Raw genomic sequence first — 26,451 nt, 5'->3', positions numbered from 1 at the left:
GCCGTTCCAGAAGTCATGTAAAAGCAGAGAAGTCTCTCACTCCAAAGACTACTTCCATCAGTGCAACTTCAACACCAAGAAACCTTAGTCCTTTGGCAGCCCTCGATTCTCTTTCCCTTTGACCCGCACTGCCTTAGAATCTTGAGACCTCACAGCCTTGCTTGGATCGTTCTTTAGAGGTCTCAAATCCGTTTCCAAGGACGTAAGCGAAGACTTGCCAGGCAAACAGCCCAGCCCGCAGCCACGTCCCTCCTCCGGCCACGCGGGGGCGTGAGAGCGCCACCGTGTGCTCCGGGTCAGCCGCCCACCGGGAGGACGACTCTGGGCGGGAGTGGCGACTGCCCGCTGTGGGCGGAGCAAAAGGCGCCCGGGCACGGACAGAGGGCAGGAAGTGAGGAGGCGGGGCTTCTGCGATGGGGTATGCGCTTGCGCAAAGGTCCGACCGGAGGAGTCGTCTTCGTTTTCGCCACTGCTAGGGTCTGTCCTGGTGGGGAAGTCTTTACCCTTGTTTTACGAGTTGGGCCGGGCCCAGGGGCGGGGGCAGAGTGCGGGAGTTGGAGTGGAAGGACTTCGAGGGGCGCCGGGGTGAGGGGCTGGGCTCGTGAGCACCGCGGAGGAGGTTGGGGTGGCGGAGCCTGGGGGGAGGGACGCAGGGGCGTCCGGGCGGGAGTGGGTAGGGCCGGCGTCTGCGGCCGGGAGGAGAGGGGCGAGTGGAAAAGGAGTACGGGAGAGTGAAGCTTCAGCCCTCCTTCCCCTCCCGGCGTGAAGTGCAGGGACCCCAGAGTGCCCAGCCAGCCGGGGAGGTGCAAGTTGGCAGGTGAATGTGGTTTCCGGAAAGATAACCCTGCCTTTCCCCCGGCTCCTTTTTTTCGTTCTTTCTTTCTTTTTTTTTTTTTTAAGTAGTAGTATTAACGCAGCATGGTTGCGTCTCACATCTACAACACTTTAACCTGTGGCAAACCGCTTAGCCGCCTAAAGCACCTCGAGAGGCAGTCCCTCTCTTTCCTCCTCTCAAAGTAGAGAACATAAAAGTTTTCCTACCTAAACCCTGCCATGAAGAACTGAACATTTCCTGTCTAAACAATTGTCGGGAGTTGTGATAATTTCTTCATAAACTTGTCTACAAAAATAACTTTTTTATACTCTTTAAATAATGCCACTTGCCTGTGTAAAGCGGAGCAACAGTTTTACTGTGCTGTGCAGTCCTCAGTGAGAAATTTTAGTCCGGGGCGATGAAAAGAGCTCATTTGGAATTCAGGGATTGATCAGCTAAAGTGACTCCAACCAGTGCTGTTTAACCCTCACGAAAATGATGTGGGTTTATATCCATCATCTCAGCCATGGCGAAGGGGTGCAGGCTGGCATTTGGAAGCTTAAGAACCAAGTCTGTTGCCTTCCAATTTATTTTTTTTTAAGTCTTCCATCATGGGTGTACTTTGCTTGAATGATTATTTTAAAGTACACGTCCTATTTTTGCCAATCTGACAGCTGTTTCCATAGAAACTAGAGAAGAAATAGTCACTTTCAGCAGAGTTGTTAAAACTGTCTTCCAGGCTTCAGCTGTGAGTGTCAGTGAGTGCTGTACTTGCTCATTCTGAGATGGTACTTAAAGAATTAAGGTTCTGAAATGTTGTTAGAGACTAACAATCCAAATTGTTTAATTTTCTCACATTATTAATTTAGTAATCTTAAAAGTTTGCCAGCTATGTTTGTTGACCTGCTACAGTTCTTTGAAGAGGATTTGTCAGCCGTGATTGTTTCTTAGGTTCTGTGTTGTCTAGTGTTGGCTCTTTGAAAGTGTATAAATACATTTCCTCCCCAATTTTTTACCCGTTCTTAAGGATAAACCAGGCAAAATATCAGGCATTATTTCTGTTCTAAATGACACCTGATTGTCAATGATACAATTGATAATGTTTTTAGTTATGTTCATGTGATGTTTGGGGCTTTTGCCTATACCTTCTGTGTCAGAATATTTTTTAAAGATTTCACGTAAGTCATGAGAGATGAGCAAGAGTTTGCTTGCCATAATCACAGAGTTAAGCAGCGTAATAGAGGTGCACAGAAATAGAGATGAGAGCTTTTCTGAGGGGCGTAAGTAAATCAGTGGGTCTGGAGCTTTGGAATGGGTGAGAAAGGAGAGAAGGTGCCTGGAGAAATAGTGGGGGGTGGCATTATGGGAGGCCTGGTCTTCTATATGGAGGAGTTTATGGAAGCCTATGGAAACCATTGGAAATAGCACAAATAGTTGCCTTTATTGGTTTTGGGGCTTAAAGAGTAATAATACATCCTGTAAAAATTTAAACAGCACAGAAATACATGAGATGAAAATACTAAATCACTTACATCCACCATTCTGCCTCTCAAAATAACCATAATGAATAGTTTGCTATGTTTTGCTTTAGATTTATTTATATTTATATATACTAGCATATTTTAGCATTACTATTTTTGCAAATTGGGCAAAGATTTTTGTCTGCTTTATTTTCTGTGGTATCTCTAGAATCCGGAATGCTCGGTGGTATGGCATGTAGGAGGCACTCATTAAATATTTAATGAATGAATAACATCATTCAGAGATCAAAAGCTGAATAGGGTCTTGTGTATGTTTGGCCAAGGTGGTTAAAAAGGGGTTTTTGTTTGTTTGTTTCTTGTTTTTTTAAGTTTGTTGCCAGCATTTTAAATCTGAAACTTTCACATAAAGTTTGAATTTCTGGCTTTTCTTGAAAATACTGAACAGTGGTAACGCTAAGCTCAAGTTCCATTAAGCTTGTTGCACCTTCTTTGTATGGACATGAACCTGCATTTACATCAGTATGGCTTTGCCTGGACTCTACAAACTTGGTGTGTTGAATACAGTAGCCACTAGTCACCTATGGCCATTTTGTTTCACATTAACTAAAATTAAGTTCATTAAGATTCCTACTCCTCAGTCACACCAGCCACATTTCAAGTACTCAGCAGCCATAGGTAGGAGCTACCACATTGGACAATGCGGATGTTTCCCTCATTGCAGAAATTTCTGTTGTGCAGTGCTGGTTTACACATCTGGGTTTGCCATTCCTGATCTAAAGAATTTTTGCAAGTAGCATTTGTTGTTATTTTTAAGATTCGTGTCTCTCTTTCTCATTACACAAATCTCCATTTTTTAAAATAGCTGCATAGTATTTAGCAAAATAGGACTTTTTTGAGTTGTAGGGCGTTGTCTTATTTGCATTTTAGAAAGATTGCTTTAGTTCTAGTTTGGGGGGGGATGAACTGGAGGGGTAGGAATTGGTGGTTTAATAGGCAGAGAGATTGGAGGGTCTATAGTAATCCACAACCTAGGCCACAGAACCCTGGAAAGGCTAGATTGAGATGTTGAGGAGGCAGAATTGACATGACCAATTTAATGTAGATTGAGATCTTTTGTCACTGCAGAGATTATCCAGAACTGATTATCTGGAACTGATTCAGTGCTGAAAATTGAGAATTTGGCTTAGCAAAGTCTAGAAGGAACCCTTAGCTAATTCTGACAAGCAGCACGTGTAATATTTAAATGTTATCAGCTTGTATATGAAACGTGTAACTTTTACACCATGTAACTTAAGTCAGAGATCACTTATTTACAAGATAGAGAAACTCTTTGAAGAGAGGGAGTTGTTTTAGGAAGAAAGTAAAAGCTCGTGAAGCTCAGTTAATTTAGGAAGTACAGTGGACTCTTGGGAACCAGGATGGTATGAATCTTGCCCCCTCTCTCTTTTTCTGTCCCTGAGGCTTCATTATCTTTTACTTTTGGCACCTTGATTCCATTGTCCTTTCTGTCCATCACTTCTTTTGCAAAGGTTTTTGTTTGCAGTTCTTGCTTGCGTATTGCTCTGTGTTGCCATAGCACCAACTGTAACCCCAATTTATACACCCCCTTACCCCTTTGCCTGATACTGTCTCACCAAAAGTCTTTTCTGTGTGAGATATCCACTCCTAGCTCTGTGATCAGTGGCAGGGGTCACTGGGAAAGATTGACAGTCTGGGCCTATCCCAGAAGTTGAGGCTGTAGGATGCCCTTGTAAAGGGAGTGTGATCAGGCAAGTGTCTGAAGCTTATCTCCTATAGTGAAGGATCTAAGAATGTAGGTTTGTGTTGTTTTTGCAGTTTGACTTCTAGCAAATGACTTTCTATTTTTAAACCTTAAGTATACTTTCCCATTTGAAACATTTTTTTTCTGGATCTGCCTAAATGGCATAAAAAATAATAGTTGCTTTGAACTCTTCTGCTAGTCACGGATATCTTTTCTTTTTTAAAACTTCATATAGTGTATAACACTTAATGAGGAACTATGTTTTATTATCTCTTAATAGTTTTACTTAGATACATTTTCCCCCGTCAACTCCATAACATCCGTGAGGGTAGAGACTAGATTTTATGCTGCATCTGTAACTCACAAGCCACCTAGCCGATGAGGAACCTTACTAGCTACTCAGATACTAATTTTGAATGATTTCTAGGCTTCAGTTATTTTATTACTTACAGCTTGGTTCAAAAAAGAAAAAAAAAATCTAGAAGTATCTTGTTGATACAGATTATTATGTATCAAGTCTGGACCTTGATTTAAAATGTATACTAATTCCAAAAGGTTAACTTGGAGTTAATGTTTGCTTACCATGCCCTTTTTTTTCACATTATATGTTAGTAATGCAAGGGTGGAATGTATTAAGTATATAAAAATTTTGAGTGACTTTCAAATAGTTTGATATATACGTAATATGGTTTATTAAAGCTGATGTTCTGAAGCATCTTTCTAGATAATATTAGTCTAGTTTGAGTTAGATTTACATATTTTCCTCCAACTTTTATTATGAAGATTTTGAAGCAGAAAAATTGAAAAAAATTTTAATGAACACATATATAACCATGACTTAGATAGGATTGTTAATATTTTACTGCACTGGCTTTATGTCGTCTGTGTGTGTGTGTGTGTGTGTGTGTGTATGTGTATGTGTATGTATTTGTTATATGATTTGAAAGTAAGTTTTATTCATCATAAAGAGATACTTCAGCAAGTACTCAGGTAAAAGATATTCACCTATATAACCACATCATTGTCATCTAATAAGCAGTACTTACGTAAGATAACCTAAAAGCAAATCCATACGCAAATTCCTCCAAGAGTCTCGGTTGTCTTCTAAAGCTGGTTTTTTCCTTTCAAACTAGATCTAATCAGAATTCACACATTGCATTTGATTGTTGTCTCTTTTTAGTATCTTTTGGAAAAGAGCTTAACTGATGTATAATTGATATAAAATAAATTGTACATATTTAAGCTGTATAGTGTAGTTTTGACATATGTGTATACCTGTGAAACTAATACCACAGTCAAAATAGTGAACATATTCATTGCCTCCAAAACTTTTAATCCCTTTCCTGATTTTACCTTCCCATCCTCAGGCAATCATTGATCTCTCTGTAACTATACATTATTTTGCATTTTCTACAGTTTATATTATAGAGCTGGAATCATAGAGTATGTACTTTTTTGGAGGGAGTAGGGGCTGGCTTCTATCACTTGATAATATATAGAGATAACATCGTTTTTGTATATTGCTTTTGTATCCTGCCCCCTAACTAAACTCATTGGGATATCTTTGGATTTTTTATGTAGATGATCATGTTATGTAGGCATAAAGACCATTTAGCTTCTGTGTTTCTTGTCTGGATGCCATTTGTTTAGGCATTTATTCATTCTGTTGTGTTGACTAGGATCTCCAGTACAATATTGAATTTAAGTGATGAGAGTGGGCATCCTTGCCTCAGTCCTGATCTTTGGAGGAAAGTATAGTCTTTCACCAATAAATATGTCGTTGGTTGTATTTTTCTGTGGATGTCCTAGTTTACTTAGTTTTTTTTAATCAGGGTTGGATGTTGGATTTTATCAAATGCTTTTTCTGTATTGAGATGATCATGTGGTGTTTCTTTTTCAATAAATAGGGTGGATTACATTGATTTATGAATTTTTACTCAACCTTACCTTCCTGGGATACATCTCAGCTGGTCATGATGTAGTCTTTTTATATACTGTTGAATTCGATTTTCTAAAATATTGTTTCGTATCTATGTTCATGAGAGATATTACTGTATAGTCTTCCTATAATTTTTTTTTCTGGCTTTAGTATCACAGTAATGCAGATCTCATGCAATAGAATGCAAACTATTAATTTCTTTTCAATTTCCTAGAAGAGTTTGAATAGAATTATTGTTAATTCTTCCTTAAATGTTTGATAGAATTGCCCAGTGAAGCTGTTTGGGCCTGGAGCTTTCTTTGTGGGAAGGTTTTTAACTACAAGTTCAATTAAAAAAAATAGATATAGGGCTCTTAGATACATCCATTTTTTAGTTAGCTTTGGTAGTTCGTGTTTTTCAAGGAATTGGTCCATTTCATCAAACATGTCAAATTTAAGATTTTCTTATTGAACACTACAACAAAAACTTAGGATGTACTGTATGCTGGCTAACTGAATATAATAAAAATTTTAAAAATTTAAGATTTTCTCTTCCACTGGTTTTAAGAAATTTGATTAGGATATGTCTTGAAGTATGTTTCCTTTGTGTTTACTGTGTGTGTGGCTTTTTAAATTTCTTGGTTTTGTGGGTTTACAGTTTTCATGAAATTTGGAAAATGTTGGCCATTATTTTTTCAAGGGTTTTTTTTTTGGGGGGGGCGTCTACCATCCCTCCCCTCTTTTCCGGTACTCCAGTTATACATATATTAGGCCACTTGAGTTATCCTACACCTCACTGATGCTCTGTGCCTTTTTTTCACCTTGGTTTTTTATTTTGGTTTTCTTGGTTTCTATTGATGGGTCAAGTTCACAAATCTTTATTTCACTGTTAAAAATCTAGTCTGCTGTTAGTGTCATTCAGTGTAATTTTCATCAAAGACATTCTACTTGTCTAGAAGTTCAGTGTAGGTCTTTTTAAAAAATGTTCCATGTCTCTACATAACATTCTCAGATTTTCTTTTAAGTTCTTAAACACATGGAATACAGTCGAAATAACTACTTTAATATCCTTATCTATCAGTGCTGTCATTCCTATAATTTAGGAGTGAGTTTTTATTAATATTTTTCCTAATTATGGTTCACAATCCTGCATCTTTGCTGTCTGGTAATTTTTAATTATAAATTATACTTTATTAAGTGGTGGATATTTTTATATTCTTACAGCAGCTGTTTTTGAGCTTTTTTCTAGAATGTGGTTAAGTTCCTTAGAAACAGTTTGATCTTCTTGAGTCTTGCTTTTAATCTTTGTTAGGTAGGGCCAGAGTAGCTTTTAGTCTACGACTAATTTTTCTCCAATGAGATAAAACGCTTCGGAGTACTCTCCCCAACGCCCCATGAATTCAAAGGTTTTCCACTTTGAAGTGTAGATAGAAATAGGCACTCTACTCTGCCCTCCATGAGCCCTGAATATTGGTCCTCTAATCCTGTCAGGTGATTCTTTCCCATCTCTAGGGACTTACCTCACATGAGTGCCCTGTTTAGAGCTCATCTGAGTACCAGGCAGATTTCCCTGCATAGCACCTTCTGGAATTCTTACTCCGCACAGTTGTCTTCTCTTGTACTCTGCGCGATCTAGTTACTGTGGTCTACTTGAACTCCCAGCTTCATCTCTCCAATTTAGGAACATTGTTGGGCTGTGCTAGGTTTCCCCTCTCTACATAGTGGCCTGGAAACTTTCCAGGCAGGAAGCTGGGGCAATTGTAGGGCTCATCACATTTGTTTCCCATCTCTTAGGGATCACTGGTCTTCATTGCCTAATGTCCAATGTATTAAAAGCATTGTTTTATTCTGTTTTTTTCAGTTGTTTTCAGTGGGAGGATAAGTCTGGTTCCTCTTATTCCATCTTGACCCCAATCAGTAGTACAAGGATTTTATTTGAAAGGATGAGATTTGTATTTTTAAAAATACATTTTAAAAGTTAGATTTTACTGTTCCATTACATGCTTCCTCCCTACTTACTGCCAGTTGTTAAAACCTGTTATTTTTGCTTAATCCACTTCTTATTCCCCAATAATTTAGCTATTAAAATAAAAACAGAGTTCCCCCAACTAAAACTAAAAAATGAACAGAAAAGGAAAATCCAAGTTTCTTCTTCTTCTTCTTTTTTTTTTTTTAGATTTATTTATTTTGAGAGAGAAGGGGGTGGGGAGAGCACAAAGGGAGAGTGAGAAGGAGTAGCATACACCCTGCTGAGCTGGGAGCCCGCTGTGGGACTCAGTGCCAGGACCCTGAGATCATGACCTGAGCTGAAGGCAGATCCTTAACCAGCTGAGTCACCCAGGTGCCCCAAGATCCAGGTTTCTAAAGTATGTGTTACAGAGTAAAAAAAAAATGAGTAAAAGCTGTTTGGTTTGTATTGCTGAGGGGCATTGCTATGGGGGTGGTGGTAGAAACCTAAGGTATTCAGTCTGAGATGTGTCAAGGGGAAGAACAATTGACATACTTATTTCATAAGTGTTATGTTCCCAGTTTTGTAAGTAAGTATTTTCCAGAGATATTTATAACTTATTTTTTTTGTGTGTGTTCCAGATAATCAAGAAGAAAGATGAACTTCATCAATGGACTGCAGTCTGCTACTAGAAACTGTGTTTTCTTCCGATTTCATTTGCTGGCCAGCTGGAGAAAATGTAACACACTAGCTGTAATCTCACCAGACTGTCATCAAGTACAAATTAATCATACAATTAATAAGTATCAGGGTCTGGGAGTAAATCAGTGTGATAGGTTGACTTTTCTGCCTGAAAATTTTTATTTCTCTAAGACTGTTAGTAGCAAAAGACCAGGATGCCTCTTGAACACGAGTTGTAAGGAAATTGGGATGGTTACCCCCAAATGTACTGTGTGGAATGACTCTTTTTCAAGACAGCTACTGTTGAAAGAAGTTACAGGAGTTCCTGCCCTTTCACAATTGCATCCTCTAAACTGTCTTCATGAAAGAGACATCAGGAGTTTCCACACTTCTCCTCGGTTTCAAGCTGCTCCAGTTCCTCTCTTGTTGATAATTCTTAAACCAGTGCAGAAACTATTTGCAATCATTGTAGGCAGGTAAAAAGTTTTTTAAAAAAAATAACCTTTTATATTAAAAGGTATTTGTAAAACTATACTTTTAATGAAAACTTGTTAGATTTCCTACCCATATTTAGCTCAAAATTAAGTTTCTAAATAGTTGGTTCTACACAGTTTTGTTAAGTATGATTTAGTAATCTTGGAATGATTTACTGCGTACTATTTTTTTAAGATTTTATTTATTTATTTATTGAGAGAGAGACAGACAGTGACAGCGTGGGGGGAGGGGCAGAGGGAAAGGGAGAGAATCCTAAGTACACTCCGCACTAAGCATGGAGCCTGATGCAGGACTTGATTTCACAACCCTGAGATCATGACCTGGGCCGGAATCAAGACTTGAATGCTTAACTGACTGAGCCACCGAGGTGCCCCAATTTACTGCATATTATAGTATAAAAATATGATCTTTAAAAAATTAAATAGATACTTTTTAAAAGATCTTGCATTTATGATTAAAAGGATGAGAAATGTTGGTTACAGCTTGTGTATAAGAACAGTACTTACAAACATACGTGTTCAGGTTACAGAATCTGAGGCAATGGGTCATGAAACTGAAGAACTTCACTTACTTAAGAGTGGGCTCATGCCTAGCCAAGTTAACACTTAACTAGTATTTTATTCACTTTTCTATTCTATTTCCAACACATCTTTGTTATTTTCTCTTGGGTAGTCCTTCATAATAATTATGTTTTTATAGCTAAATAGTACCTTATGTTTAATTTAAACCTCCCTCCATATAATCTTGTTTTCTCTTATTTGCTCCATGAAGATTGAAAAAAGGTAAAGTTAGGCATTGTCTGCTCATTAAGCTTTCTTACCTTTGATGACTATGAAGGCCCTTCTAGCCCTCCTACTCCTATACTAACCAAACAAATTTTCTTTCTATCAGAAATTGAGAACTTGTACTCTCTAGTGTATTGTGTTCTTTATGCTTTCACATTGGCACCCAGAAAAAAATAACAGCTGTGTTAGCTCTTGATGTAAGTAACGGCTGTCAGAGAAAACCAGAGCTAGACAATAGTTAAAGCGGTAAACACAGATTTTAAGCAGGACTTTACAGTAGGGGAAGCGAGACCTAAGTATAGAACCAGAGTTAATTTTGAATACAGCATGGGCAAGTGGGAATTTATAGCTGAGAAGCAGGGTGAGGTTTGGTGGATGGAAAATTACTAAGAGGAAACATTAGGAGTAAGGGGGGAGTTCTCCCTAACCTGACCCTACTAGGCTTCTTGCTGAAGGCAGGTGAGGGTAATCAGACATCACTTTGGGGCTGGTGAATGGTGAGGAACCTAATCGGATGCTGAGGGTGATCAGATATGGAAGATGGGGGATTCTGGCTAACCTGATTTAGCAGGATTCTTGCTGAAACTGGACAATGAAGAGAGAAATACAGAAGTCCAAAGGTGAGGCCTAGTTGAAAAAAGTTTAGGGGAGCCTGAGTAGAGTCTGGTAGAAGAGAAAATCTTTGTCACAACTCAGCCCAGGTTCTTAGGCCAATGGCTCTTTTTCATCCTTTTTAATCGTTATTTTTAACTTTTTGTTTTTGTTACTATTGTAACAACTTAACATTTTCTTTTAAACCGTGTTTTCATCATAATTTTAAGCAAAGAATAATAAGTCACGTAAAGTTTTAAATAGGAAATAATCTGGCCTAAGTCTCTTCAGGTTGAAACACTTTGAGGCATTTTAGGTGGCACTTAATAAAATTAAGATAACTTAGTTATTTTATAAGAAGAATTTTGTCAAGGGAATGATATATGTATCTTAAATTTTTGTTGTGATTTCACAGATGAACTTAGGAGGAAAAAATTTGTCCCAGTGTTGAAAACATTGTTTGTCACAATGTCTGTGAACCCTGATAACCAGCAGAGAGTATTGTTGCTTGGTAGAAAGTAGACCTCCTCATGTGCTAACCATACAGTCTCTCATTTCCTTATTTATGGTGTTTATGCTCTTATTACCTCTCCTTTTCATGTTCTTGAGGGGATAGCGGACTTTTTGCTAGTGAGCAATATTTCTAACATCAGTGCTGAGGTGGTTTCCCTTGTACCTTGCCGAAGTGCTGGCAGGTTGTGCCAGCAGTTTGATGAGCGGTTGGGAGGATAACCCCCTTCCATGTTTATTGGGACAGTTCATCCCTACTAAGTGGTTAAATGTTCGGACCTGGGATCACACTGTCTTCCCTGCCTGGTTTTCCCTCATCACTTCTGCAACCTTGGGCAAGTCTCTTCACTTCTCTCTGTCTCAGTTTTCTGTCCTGTGACCCGGGGTTATTGTGACGGTTAAATGAGATGACGTATGTATAACGATTAGAATATTCGTTTGCATGTGGTAAACAGTCCATAATTGTTAATTAATAGAAGTTGTGTAAAATAACTTCTCATGTAGTGTTCACCTTTAAAATAACTGAAGAAAAAATTTAAATGAGCTTTAGAATTTTAAACTATAGTTCTATATATATAACTGATTACTTTTTCATCATTTAGTTAAGAATTTTATAAATTGAAAAACTTTGTCTATACAGAGAAATATACCACAAAAATTCCATGTTTGATGACATAAAATCCTAGCATTGATTAAGTTTTGGTGATACGTGCTGATACTATTGTCAGAACTTTGAATTTTCTTTTTGCTCTAGGGGCATAAGGAAATGGTGGCAGGCACTTCCTCCTAACAAGAAGGAACTATTTAAAGAAAGTTTAAGAAAGAATAAATGGAAGTTACTCCTTTGTTTCAGTAGTTTTGGATTGCTTTTTGTAGTGTTTTATTTTACTCACCTGGAAGTGAGTCCTGTCACAGGAAGGAGCAAGCTACTATTATTGGGGAAGGAACATTTCAGACTTTTATCAGAACTGGAATATGAAGCAGTAAGTAGTAAGAATTGTTTATAATCAGATTGCTTAATATAATACTCAAAGCAGGAAAGTTTCTTGCGTATGAAAGATACACTACTTTTTTATGTTAGTCTTTTTTTTTAATGTTTTTTTATTATATTGTTAGTCACCATACAGTACATCCCTGGTTTGTGATGTAAAGTTCGATGATTCATTAGTTGCAAATAACACCCAGTGCACCATGCAATACATGCCCTCCTTACTACCCATCACCAGTCTATCCCATTCCCCCACCCCCTCCCCTCTGAAGCCCTCAGTTTGTTTCTCAGAGTCCATAGTCTCTCATGCTTCATTCCCCCTTCTGATTACCCCCCCTTTCTTTATGTTAGTCTTTGATAGAAAATTAGCATTTTCCCAAAAGGCCTCCAACTTTTCATACTTAGTATTCCTACCGCCTATGTTGCTTTTCTCATTTACCCAACTAGTTCCTGCTCATCGGATGTCACCTTAAATGTCACTTTCTCAGGAAAGCCTTCCTTGATTATCTAGACTGGGTTAGGCAGGTTGGCTACATTAGGCTCTAGGAGGTATCCTTCATACAGACTAAATTATGAATGAGCTCATTTGTAATTGTGTCCATGTTTGGTTCTGTTGGGGTCAGGTCTCCTACTTTCATTTTCTCTTTGTATACTGTACTCTTCCTTTAAATCATTTATCATGAGAGTAACATAATAATTATTTGCATAATTATTTTTTTGCTGATCTGTCTCCTTTGTTAGACTAAGCTCTATGGGAACACAGAACCTGTCTGTTTTATCATTTTATCTTAAGTATTAACACAATGTACAAAGTAGTGCTTAGTATATATATTTTTTGGATAAGTAGGTATGTAATAGAATTTTGTACCTGGAAAGTAATGTAGAGTAGGATTTTTCTTTTCTAAAACATAATTTTTGGCAATTATATTTTTTGAATGCAAAATAAAGTTGGAATTCAGAAGCCTTAACTCCTTAGCAAGTATAAGGTAAGTTAAGCATTTTATACCACTAGTGAGTTTTTGAGGACAGATCCTCTTTTTCCAGGTCTTAGCACACACATAGTATGTACTCAGTTGGTATTTGTTGAATTAAAGTCTCATAGTCTCACTTGACAGCTTTGGCATGGCTAAATATATCTTTTATTTCAGTTAAGCTTCTGAGTTTATTGGTGGAAAGTTACCATTTAAAAAGAAGTAACAATGTTTTTTTTTACTAAAAAGGTTGTTCTTAGTAAAGATAAGATGCGTCTCTTCTAGTAGAATTTATACAGAGATTGGAGGTGTTTCTTAGGATAATCTTGTCTGAAGCAAGTTTGAGGAAAATGTTCTGGAAAGATTGAGGCAGGTCTAGTGTTAAATTAGTATGTCTTCTACCATTCATATCACTTAGAATCTTTAAAAAATTATATGTATGTTCATATATATTCTTTTTATTTTTTAACCTACGAATGTAATAACCTGCTTGATACGAAAACTCAAGCACATGTTCTTATGGAGATATTATAAAGTGTTATTATTATATATAATTTTGCTTGTTTCATCTACTTCAGAAAGGTTAATAATGCTTTTTGTTGTTCCAGTTTATATTGGTGACTTGGGCTTTTTAAAAATGCTACTGATATTAAAGACTATTTCAGATTTCAATTCTACAAAACATCTATTTTTAATATATCTCAGGGAAGGTTATAAGCTTCTTGATCCATATGTGAAAGAAGTTATACATTTTATGGAAATTAAAGTAATATTTTCAGAACATCCTTAATTTTCCTACACTTGAAAGGGTTTCTCATGAATATAGCTTCAGAAAGTGTCTTCATATGGTGGCTAGTCTTACTCAACATAGTGTAGAGAAAGTGACATGCCCATTTGTTCTAAAATTTCAGTAATTTCCTTTGATTCTGTGTGAATAAAACACTAAAATTAATGAAATGTCCTCTTTTTGGTAGAAGTTTTTTTTCATTGAGTATAGGGTGTTTTTCTAGTCAGTGGATTATGAAAGTAATTTTCTTTTGTATTGTGCTTCCTTGTGTGAAATCTTTGTTCCCTAGGCAATCTTTTGTTTTCCAAAATATTTAGGAGAGTAGAAATCCTATTTAAGCATTTTATTTGTTTATAGGCTAATAGAAAAGATAAAAGTTTTATGTCAGCCAATTTACATGAAAAATCTTAGTTATTAGAATTCATTCCATTTGTGAGAAACCACATTGCCTTTGCATGAATAATTCAAATTTAAGGTTTTGAGTGTTTAGTATATGTAGATTTTTACATAATTAAAAATTAAAATGTTCAACAATAAGTAGCCATATAACTTCTCATGAAGCAATATAAACACTTTGTAGAGCTACAACTCGCTTAAAATAAAGATGACTTTTTTAATCTTTCAGTGGATGGAAGAATTTAAAAATGATATGCTCACTGAGAAGGATGCCCGATACCTGATGGTTAAAGAGGTGGTTAATCATTTGATTGAATGCAATAAAGATATTCCAGGGATCTCTGAGATCAATTGGATTATTCATGTGGTCGATTCCCCGGATTTAAATGCCTTCGTGCTGCCAGTAAGTGAAAGTTCTCACACCTAATGTTTAATTGTTCAATTTAATGTCCTTGGTTTTTTTAAGGTGTTCCGCTTGCTTACATTATTTTCTTTATGGCGCAGAATGGACAAGTGTTTATCTTCACTGGGCTTTTAAATAGTGTGACTGATATCCATCAACTTTCCTTCCTTCTGGGCCATGAAATAGCACACGCGGTACTTGGGCATGCTGTAAGTACCTAAAATGAATGTTCAGTTCTTGCAATACTGCTTTGAAGTTAGCAAGTTACATCTTTTAAAACCTAATCTTTCCATTTTCTTTTTCTTTAAAAGATGGAATTTTAGTTTTTAGTAATTGATTTATTCTGTTAATTGAAAAAAATGTGATTGGCTAATTGTGAGAATTTTTATGGTCTTTAGTATTTGATACCTGAATAATTAGTGTTTCTCTTAAATACTATTTTTATCACCTGTGTCTTTTGCTAAAAAGTAATTATTCCCAACCTCTAATTATTTCAAATTAGATTTTAAACTTTCCATAATTATTAACACACTTGTAATCTGTTCAGAAAATTAACTGTATGAAAGTGATATTACTATTTAAGTGGGTAAATCAGTTTTCTTGCTTTTTTATTCATTCTCAGAGGATGGCTTGGAGCATCTCTGAAAATCTCTGGAATGATATGCCATATATAATTAATGCAGAGTAATAATAATGATACCTTGCCATTTTACAGTTTGCTGAGCTTTTAAATACATACCTTCTCAATTATAAATCTAATACCATCCTCATTAAGTATGTATGTAATATCCCTGTATTCTATATAAGGAAACTCATGTTTAAAAAGACTCTAAGTAACATGAGTAATGTGGCCAACTGGCAAATTGGGACTTTAACCCTGTTCTTTTGTTTGCAAATCCAACATTGCTTCCTTCTACCAATTACCTGATCACCGGCAGCACTTTTTTTAATGGATCATAGATTTCAGGTTGATTTATACTCCTGTGAATACACATCTGTTTGACTTGGTATGAGTCAAAAAAACTAATGTATTTGACTACTCATATATTTATTTTTATTCATTAAAAATAAGCAAGTCTCTTTTGTCCACGTTAATTGGAGAGACATATATTTTCTAATTGAAAACATGAAGGTAAATAGTGAAAGGATCGTGAAATGCTATGTTGGAAATGCAAGTAATGCTAATTTTAAATGGAAATGATAATGCTATTAATCTCTCTAAAAGTCATCTCAAATTCTTTCTCTTCCTTAAAGTATTAATAAATTCAAGTGGGCCACAGTTGTGCTTTTCTGAAGCACAGATAGTAATTATCTCCTTCATTTCTTCTGAGTTACAGAAAAATATAAAAAACATTTTCCTTGAACAGATATATACAAGAATAAATCTAAGCAATCGAAATAGATTGTCTTTCATAAAGGGCTTCGTAAATGCAAAATCAATCAATTTTGGTCATTTTTAGCATCTAAGAGATGTTCATATTCTGTGCCTTTACTTTTCTGGCCTCTAGTTCAGTGCCTCATTCAGCATGTTGTTGCCATCTCTGTCAGCACGGGAATGCTAATTAGATAAGATATAAAAAGAAAAAAGTCTTAAAAATTGAAAATAGTTATTAATATTTTTATAGAGGTCTTACACATTATCAGCACTGTATTTTCTCTTTTAGCAGTCTCCGTTTTGATTTGATGTAGCCTTTAATGTTGCTTTCTTTGTTCCACAAATACATATTTAAAAAAATTTTCTAGTTTTCTAAAACTCTGTAATAGCAATTATATTCTATAATAATAACAAACATTTTCTTTTCAGTAATGACTTTCATTTGTAGTTTTACTCTTTTTTTGCTAAAATAATTCCATAATTGTTTTGCATGATATACAGTTCGTATAATAAAGCAAAGAATGCTTTGTGAGGGCAGATTATATCGTTAAGAGAAGTGTTCTATGTGATTATTTTTAGTCGTCAGCCATGTTTCATACGTTCAGGTAATGATTCCTATACTACCAGTGTCAGCATTACATTAACATTTATTGATCAGCTTTAGTAGCGAACAATGAACAATCCAGTGTGTTAAACTTGTACTTAGAAATTACTACCCAAAACAACTATTTTATGTAAAGTTGGTTACTGCTATAAATAAATACAAAAATTTATAGAACTCGATTTCCTAGTGAGAAATACCAGAGTGATAAAATTGCAAACTTGCATAAATGAATCATACTTCATATATTCGGTCATAAAGCCCAAAAGACTTTCATTTAAAATAAATTTCCAGTCTTTTTCTGATTTTTCTGTGTTTTAACTATTTTAACTATTTCGTATGGTAGGTGGTATTTAGTTTGTCCAAAGGTATAAGCATAATGAGCACACTTTTTGCTTTAAAAATTAATGCCTACATTAGAAACTAAAACTTCCTGGGTTTGATTCCTTGTCATTTTACTAATAGCTCTGTGAATTTTGGCAACTCTCTTAGCTTTTCCCCATCTTAGTTACTTTATAAAATAGGGTAATTGTATCTATTTCACAAGATTATTATGCTTGTTAATATAAGAAGTGTAGGTTAATGAACTTATTAATTCGTATCTATGAACCTGTCATTGTGTCTAAATGATGTTAGTTGGCTCAGTGAATGAATGAATGTATATACACGTAAGCAAGTATGTAAGCAAGGGATGGAATGAATTAAAGCACACAGAAGAGAAAGAATATGCGATTTTAGTTGGTGAAGGTCAAACATGTAAAGTCTTTAATGTGATTACACATGAACTAGAAAATGTAGGTATACATTGTCTTTATTTTTTGGTATATACTCTTAATTTATTAAATGTAATTTTCATTATTTTGATTATTCTCAGGCAGAAAAGGCTAGCTTGGTTCATTTATTGGATTTCCTAGGTCTGATTTTTCTCACAATGATTTGGGCCATTTGTCCTCGAGATAGTTTGGCACTTTTGGGCCAGTGGATACAGTCTAAACTGCAGGAGGTAAGTGTGAGACAGTAAGTTGAATTTGTAATGGCCTGTGATGAGGATATTTTAAATATTACTGTAAAGTAACAGATACCAGAGATGTTTTCACATACCATGAAAAACAGCTACTTAATTTTAGGGTCTTAATGGTTTCTCATTTTTAGGAGATATTCTTTTTTTTTTTTTTTTTTAAGATTTATTTATTCCAGCGGGAGAGCACACGCACACATGCACACGCACACAGGCATCCACAGGGTGAGGGGGCAGAAGAAGAGGGAGAGAGAGAGAAGCAGATTCCCTACTGAGTGTGGAGCCGGCGGGGATCGACCTCACTACCCATGAGACCATGACTTGAGCTAAGACCAAGAGTCAGCTTAACCAACCGAACCACCCAGACATCCCTTTAAGGGATATTCTCAATAATGAGCACTCAAATGAGAAAATACTACATCTTCTAAATGATTGGGGATAGATGTGTTACAAGGGCTTAGCAACTTTTGGCTAACATAATATTGTATGTGAGGGGATAGTTATTGGTCTTAGGAGAGAAAACCTGGTCACCAGTCCTTTCCTTCCATCACTTTATCTTCAGACTTTCAGTTTTGTCTCTCATAGTGACTGTGGTGTACTTACTATGACTCTCCCTTTCCCCAAAGATTTGCATTCTGATGGGGAACTTTTAAAACCTGTAAACTTTTATGGGCACAGTGTTCCCGAAGCTGCTTTACCACCCTTATGTCCTTACTCCCAGTTAAACTAAAATTACCTGGAAAATACCAAAAGGATAATCTTATTAGGTGTTTGTTAACTTTCATTTTAGTACTTATGTATAATGATAGTCGTTGTAAAATTTATTGAGGTCCTCATTTTGTTCAGAACACTGCACTACTGAAAGTAGGTCTTGCAGTCTTGATAATTGTTTTGTTAACGATGATTAATTATTTTATTTTACATCTTTATTCACATATTTCCTCTTGTCCTGGGAGGTTTGGTTATTCAGAAACAATCTGTTATTTGTTTATTTAATGATTTGTGGAGCACCCATCATTGTGCCATCTGGGTGCTGTTTAAATCTAATGCAGAAAATTCTTTGAGACAAATTGCTTTTGAAGTTGGATAACTAAGTCTTTTATTCAGTGTTACCATATCGTCTGGCTGCATTTATATTGAAATAAAGGTTCTTAAAAGGAAAAAAAAAAAGAATGGTTATTCCATAGGTTACAGGATCTCATATTTTGAATTTTATTTCTGTTACTGATATGCTGGGAAGTCAAAGGAGTTAATGTAGTTTTTTCCCCCATTTATCAGTACATAGCTTTTTTCTGCAATGTAATCTGAAGATTTTGTCATAAAAAAGATAACCTGTAGCTGTTTCTCCCTTGAAATACTTGATGAATCCTGCACCTTCATATAATTCTTTAATAATTAAACTAAAAATAAAGTAGGGATTACTTCTCTTTGGAATCTTTTTCCCTAAATCAAGGCTCCCCAGTAATTTTGGTGTTGAGTAAATGTTTGTCTAGAAAGCCTTGCTCCTTATGATTGGAGGGGATACTGATAGTGAAGTCATAAGTGAGGGGGATTGCTGACATTCATTTGCCAGAGAAAAGAAGAAACGGGGGCCTTCACATAACCATTGGGGCATCCTGTTTTTGTAATCTTAAAAGATTTGGGTATAATGTAGCAGCCCTCATTGAGTGCTACCAGGTAGGGTTTTGAAACTATTAGTAATAATTATAGTAGCTCAGATTTATTGAGTACTTACAGTATGTTAAGCCCTAGGATAAACACTGTACATTAATTATGTACAGGGGTTAAGATTACAAGCTGTGAACAGGTGGACCTATGTTTGAATTTAGGCTCTGTTAGACCTAAATTCTATAGAACTTGGGCAGATTACTTCACCAGTTATAGGTCTCAGTTTCTTCATCTGTAAATTGGCATAATACTGGCTAACTCAAAGCACTATTATGGGTTTAATGATGCATTTTAAACTAGGATCCCTCAATCTGAGCACTATTGACATCTTGGATTAGATAATTCTTTGTTGTGGGGAATTGTCTCATGCATTGCAGGATGTTTAGCCTCTAAGCATCTACTCTAAATATCCGACCTCTACACACTAGAGGCCAGTAGCACTTTCACCCCCGTCTTCCCTCCCCCACAGTTGTCACAGTCAAAAATGTCTCCAGGGGTGCCTGGCTGACTCAGTCAGTTGAGTGTCCAACTCTTGTCCTGATTGGTTCAGGTCATAATCTCGGCACAGGGCATGATCTCAGGGTTGTGAGGTTGAGCACCACATCAAGCTCCTTGCTGGGTGTGGACCCTGCTTAAGATTCTCTCTCCCTCTGCCCCTATACCTCCTGCGCACGCTCGCTCTCTCTTAAAAAAAAAAAAAAAAAAAAAAAAGTCTCCAAACATTTCCAGATGTCCCTAGGGGACAAAATCATATCCAGTTGAGAACCAGTGATTATAAAGCATTTAGCACAGTACCTAGTACAAAGCAAGGACTCATTAAATAGGAGCTATTATTATTATTTGCTCATTTTATCCTGTCTGCAACCCTAGGAGATTGGTGCTCTTGCTACTCCATTTTACATTAAATAGGAGCTATTATTATTATTTGCTCATTTTATCCTGTCTGCAACCCTAGGAGATTGGTGCTCTTGCTACTCCATTTTACATAAGATGCTACTGGGCTTAGAGGGGTTAAACAATTAGCCAAGGGTTCACAGTTAATAAGTGTCAGCATTTGAACTTGAGTTTAAGTTTTTGTCCTTTTAAAACCAATGTTTTTAACCAATTATGCTATCAGTAGACTTGATGGACCCCTGTAGACTGCTCATTGAGAGTGAAGACATGGTATAATACAGTGTAGCAACCTAGAAAGGATATGATCAAGAAGGAAGAAGGTCATATCTAGTAGTCATGTACTGTGGATCAGATTGATTGTATTATTTCTAGACATCACTGACATGTAGCTACCTCTGAAACAGTGTTTCCTCTATTAATAACTCTGTTCTCAAAAGTCCTGCCTATTGATCCATCTCCTACAAATTTTAGTACTTACTGAAAATTAGAATTTAACTGGAAAGCATTCACATAAATACAAGTAATTAGGAAAGTTAAAATTACTATATCTATTTGTATTTTTTTAATTGAAGTTGGAAGAAAATTTCATTTCCCTAACTAATCAATACTTAGAAAAGAAAGATGGAATTAAGATAATTTATCAAAGGAAGAAAATTCTGCCCTATGGTTAATTTTCTAACTGAAATAAATTCTCACGTAGTGCCAGTGGTTATTATCTAGCTATATTTTTTCAATGTTCTTTTAAAACTACAAGATCAAAATGTTCCTTGGCTGTATTAAAAGCTTGCATTAATGAACTTTCTTAGGGGATCCTCTACACAGTAGGTAGAGATTGTAATTGGGAAAATAGAAGTGCAGGTATCCCCTGCTTTCTGAAAGTTTGTGTTATGTCACTTTGCTTTTAAGCTTTTTTCATAAAAGCAAGCATACGCTTTGGATTTCTTTTGGTTAGTGAAAACAGGTACTAATGTAGGTCTTTTGTAAAAGCAAAGTAGTATGAGGCGAATTTTTGGAAAGTGGGGGATACCTGTATAGTAGTACTCCTCCCCCATTATCCATGGGATGGGGGGAAGGTGGGATATATTCAGGACCCCTAGTGGATAGGCCTAAAGCCCCAGATAGTATCAAATCCTATATATACTGTGTTTTTTCCTGTACATACATATCTGTGATAAAGTTTGTAAGTTAAGCACAGTAAGAGATTAACAACAATAATAAAATAGAACAATTATAACAACATACTGTAAAAAAAAAGTTATGTGAGTGTGGCCTCTCTCAGAATACCTTATTGTACTGTACTCACCTTTTTCTTGTGATAATGTGAGACGCTAAAATACCTATGTGACGGGATGAAGTGAGGTAAATGACGTAGGCGTTGTGGCGTAACGTTAGGCTGCTATAGACCTGACCATGTGTCAGAAGGACCATCTGCTCCCAGACCCCTGTTGCCTGCGGGTAATTCAGACCATGGAAAGTGAAACCATGGACAAGAGGGACTGCTGTACTCCATGTGATACTGTAGACTCTCCAGAAGTCTGTAGGCATAAGTTTTTTTAATATTATTTTTATGTTTTTAAAATAAAGGCTGCACTTAGTGTTTTATATGATGGTGTTCTTTAAATGTTAATCATGGAGAGCATAAAAACTTTATCCTAGATGCTCCATGATATTAATTTTAAAAATCGCACTTTGTTACTCCTTTTACTGTGAAATAAATACCCTTAATGGAGCTTCTCTTTCTTATTTCTTCTTAGTATATGTTTGATAGACCATACAGTAGAACACTGGAGGCTGAAGCTGACAAAATTGGACTACAGCTTGCTGCAAAGGTAAGATGCTTGGTAGTTGAGAAAACACAGTGCCCTTCACATAGTAAAAGATAAATGTACATTGTCTTAATGAACTGTGACATGGGTAGAGAATGAGAGTTGGACTGTATGAAATTTTTCATTAGTACCTTTTTACATTTGTGCACTCTAGAAGCTGATATACTCTCTTTATTTTACCCCTCTTTTTTGCTGATAAGGGGGCTTTTTTGAGTAAAATAAAGTGTAATTGTTTTTCCCCACTCAGAGAAAGGTTTGTTCTATTGTACCTATGATCCTAGATGAATCACCTGAATTTTTACAATTTAAATAAATGGAAGAATAGGCTTATTACTTCGTATCTTTGAGATTATCTTTGTTGCAGCAAATGACTGACCTTGGCTAGCCACCAAGAGCAGCTCTGGGCCTTTACTATGATTTAAGTTGGCTTTTGCTCATGTCTCCTTTACAGGGCACTGCATGCCTGCCTGATATTTTTATCATCTGTGATAATTGAGCATTTTTAGTAGAATTTAATATTAGAGGTAAAACTGCATTTTTTAAAATGAGTAAAAAACAACGGCACTTTGTACATAAAATTCAAATTGTACTTGATTCTTTGTTGGGTTTCCAGTAGTTATTAAAAGTCCTAGCTATTAGAAATCACTATTATTTGAAGTTCTTATTATGAGTTTTATGGGTTTAATCTCATAAATGAAGATATTGCTCATTCACAAAAACGAAAGTAGTTATGTGAATGTCACATAATGAGAATTGAGTGAATTATCTGACTGTAGATTGAGAGTTTCCCAAATAGTGGGCCACAGATTGGCACAGTTTCCTAATTTCAATATACTACAGTCTATGAAATTTTCCTTTTAATGTAAGTGTGTTTTGTGTTCTGGTTAAGAAATCTTTGCCTATTTCAATAAATGGTTACTGTTTTATTTCCAAGAAGCTTATTATTTTATTACCATTTAAAAATATAATACGAGGAAGAGGTCAAGGTAATTTTTTTCCCGTGTGGATATCTAATAGCCTCAGCACTATTTATTGAAGAATTATCTTTTCTCCACTATACTTCAGTGTCTCTTTGTCATAAATGTGGGAGGCTATAGAGAAGTCTATTTGTGGACTCCCTATTGTATTCTGTTGGCCTGTTATCTGTCTTTGAGCCAATACCACATTGTCACTGTAGCTTTGTAGTAAGCGGTGGTATCTAATAACTTCTGTCCTCCAGTTTGGTTCTGCAAGATTGACTTGGCTATTCTTAGTCCTTTTCCTTTCCACATAAATGTCAGAATCAGCTTATCAAATCATGCCTGAGAAAAACATGCTTGGGATTTTGATTGGAATTGCGTGAATTTAGGAACAGTTGACTACTGTCAATAATATTGAGTCTTCCAGCCGATGAGTGATTTATTTGTCCATTTATTAAGATGTTCTTATAATTTCAGTGTTGTTTTCAAATGTTTTTTGTGTGTGTGTGTGTGTATATAGGACTTACATATCTTTTGTTAAATGTACTGCTAAATGTTTGACATTTTTTGATGTTACCATATCATTTAAAAAGTAAACTTCCTCATATATAGAAGTGAAATTCGTTTTTTATAAATGACCTTGTATCCAACAACCTTGCTAAAGTCACTTAATTTTAATAGTGTGCAGATTCTTTTAGATTTTATATATACACGTTTGTGTCGCCTGTGAATAATGACAGCTTTAGTTCTTCCTTTCCAATCTGTGTACTTTCTTTTTTTACCTTATTGCAATGGCCAGAAACTTCAGTACAATGTTGAGGGTGGGCGGTGAGCACTTTTGTTTCTTTATGACCTTAGGGGGAAAATATTCAATATTTCACCATTCTGATGTCTGTTATGAAGGTTTTTTTTTTTTAAATCTGACTTGCTATAAGAATAGTTGCCCTTCTATTTCTAATATGGTAAGAGGTTTTTTTTAAATTATGAATAACTGCTAAATTTTATCAGATTCATTTTTTGTATTGATGAGTATATAATTTTTCTCCTTTAATCTGTTAATGTGGCAAACTACATTGATTTCTATTTTACACATTAGGACAACTTGTTATTTTTTAAATAAATCCACTTTTATCAGTTATATTATCCTTTCATTATATTATTGAAGTTGGTTTGCTAACGTTTAGCTTAGAATGTTTATGTCTATATTCATAAAAGATACCGCTTGGAATTTTCTTTTCTTGTAATGTCCGTCATGTTTTGGTATCAAGATTACGCTGGCCTCATAAAATGAGTTGGGAAGCATTTTTTTTCTTTTCTCTGGAAGAGTTTGTGTAATATTAGTGATATTTATATTTTAAATGTTTGAAGATTTCATGGGTAAAGCCATATGGGCCTATAGATTTCTTTGTGGGGTGGTCTTTAGTTATGGATTCAGGCTTTTTAACAGATACAGAACTATTCACATTTTTCTGTTTTGTGTCAGGTTTTTTTTTTTTTTTTAAAGATTTATTTATTTGAGAGAGAGTGAGTGAGGGGAGGGGCAGAGAGAGAGGGGGGCAAAGAAGCCGACTCCATGCTGAGCGCGGAGCCCGATGTGAGGCTGGATCTCATGGCCCTGAGATCATGACCCGAGCTGAAATTGAGCTTTGGAAGCTTAACCGACTGAGCCTCCCAGGCCACCCCAGTTTTGTGTCAATTTTTATAAGTTTTGTTTTTCTAGAAACGTATGTTTTGTTTAAATTCTCAATATTACTGGTATAAAGATTTTTAATATACATATATATCTATATTTGCATTTTGGGTTTTTTTATTGAAATATAGTTGACACACAATATTACAGTAGTTCCATGTGTACAAAACAGGGATTCGATAACTCCATATGTATGCTCACCGTAAACGTAGCTACCGTCACCGTACAACGCTGTGACGGTACCATTGACTGTATTCCCTATGCTGTAGCTTTCATCCTGTGGCTTATTCATTCCATAACCGGAAGCCTCTGTCTCCTGCTCCTTTATCTGTTTTGCCACCCCTTCATGCTCCTCTCTGCTGGCAATCATCAGTTTGTTACCTTTACTGTATTTTTAATGTCTGAGAGATCCTGCATTCTACAGATACATTGTTTATTTGTTGAAAAGTTAATACAGTTTTATTTAAGGAGTTTCACATGTTGTGATTCCTTCCACTGCTAATCACCTTAGTTATTCTAAAGTTTAAGTCATAATCTTCAAGGTAGCCCTTTTTTAAAAAAGTTTTGTGGGGTGCCTGGGTGGCTCAGTTTTTAAGCATCCTACCTTGACTTCAGCTCAGGTCATGATCTCAGGGTTGTGGGATCAAGCCCCATGCAGGGCTCAGTGGGGAGTTGGCTTGAGAGTCTCGCTCCCTCTCCCTCTCCCTTCCCCCGCCCCGGGCCTTCCCCCAACTGCTCACTCTCTCTGTCTCAAAATAAATGAATCTTTAAAAAAGTTTTGCTCAGTCCGCAGTTCTTTTGGTTTGGCTTCTTTGATCTCCACTTGAATATGGACATACTTCAGAAATTCACCAGCTGTAATATTTGGGATCCGGTTTCTTTAAGCAGTTTACTTTAGGGCCACGTTTAGGGTCTGAGTAGATGGATCTGCCTAGTTTTCAATTTCAGACACCCTCTAGACATGAGTAAGTTCAAACTGTATTCACGCCTCAACTCTCACACCCTAGAATAGTACAGATTATTGGGACATGCCAATACCTAAGATTAAAATAATTTGACTGTTAGTTCTTCCATGGTTTTAGCACATCTGACTTGTTCTTTCCCACAGATAACACACATTTCAGCGTGTATATTTTCTGTCACTGTCTCGTAGCTGTGTCCATTCTGCCATTAAACTCATCTTTCACTTTTAAATTTTAGTTATTGTATTTTCCATTCTAGAATTTCCATTTGATTCTCTTATAAATTTCAGTTCTCTGGTGAAATTCTCTGTTTTGTTATAATTTTATATATTCTTGATTGTGTTACTCATAATTTTTTTTTAAATATTCATGTTTGTTAACTCTGTTTTCACTATCTCTGGCTCTGTTTCTACTGTCTGCTTTTTGCCTTTGGTCTTGTTTCTGTGCTTTTTTATTGAGTTCTGGACATTTCATATAAACAGTACTATTGGCTCTGAATGATAATTTCTTCCATTTTAGGGGATTCTCCCTTTAGTCTGGAGGACAACTAGAATAGAGCAGATTATTTCAGTCAGTCAGAGCCTGAGCTGGGTCTTCATAAGTTTCAATTTACCTCTACTTCACCTTCATTCATAAGAGTATTGCTGTTCAGGGAAGTCTCTAAGTTCCTTCTCTGTAGTGGTTTTTGAACTTCAGTTTTTGATCTGCCAGCACCATGAGACTGTTGAAATCTCTATTCAGTTTTCATCCACTTTTTGTTTAAAAAAGTGCACTGTACAGCTTAAGAATCAATAAGATGCCTTGGTGAGCTGGCATCTGGTGGTGTGTTTGCCCTCCTATCTTTCACATCTTAGCTTCTCAAATTTGGCTGCCTTGTCAAGCCTGACTTGTAAATTTTGGCTCTTTAGTCCTGCTAGACAGCTGAAAA

The 26,451-nt window shown here is 36.1% G+C and overlaps 1 protein-coding gene across 8 annotated transcripts in view; it reads left to right on the top strand.

The window, feature by feature from the left end:
• The first annotated feature begins 372 nt into the window (after nt 1-372).
• OMA1 (OMA1 zinc metallopeptidase) overlaps nt 373-26,451 on the top strand; it is a 78,599-nt gene continuing 52,520 nt past the window's right edge. For 6 of the 8 annotated variants that reach the window (XM_087865925.1, XM_045802226.2, XM_045802229.2 and 3 more), the window contains exons 1-7: nt 373-477; nt 8,565-9,080; nt 11,740-11,968; nt 14,357-14,530; nt 14,632-14,739; nt 17,381-17,509; nt 21,841-21,915. In XM_087865925.1, the coding sequence (XP_087722051.1) occupies nt 8,581-9,080; nt 11,740-11,968; nt 14,357-14,530; nt 14,632-14,739; nt 17,381-17,509; nt 21,841-21,915 (1,215 nt within the window). In that variant the 5' untranslated portion in view covers nt 373-477; nt 8,565-8,580. Of the gene's footprint in view, nt 586-8,564; nt 9,081-11,739; nt 11,969-14,356; nt 14,531-14,631; nt 14,740-17,380; nt 17,510-21,840; nt 21,916-26,451 lie in introns of all 8 variants that reach the window. The other 2 variants (XM_045802228.2, XM_045802227.2) reach the window with 2 other exon arrangements.

This window comes from Ursus americanus, chromosome 12, assembly GCF_024610735.1.
Source record: "Ursus americanus isolate L20-20 chromosome 12, mUrsAme1.1.p, whole genome shotgun sequence".
Lineage (NCBI taxonomy): Eukaryota > Metazoa > Chordata > Mammalia > Carnivora > Ursidae > Ursus > Ursus americanus.
The sequence above is the reverse complement of the archived record's forward strand: the minus strand, read 5'-3'. Positions and strand labels throughout refer to the sequence as shown.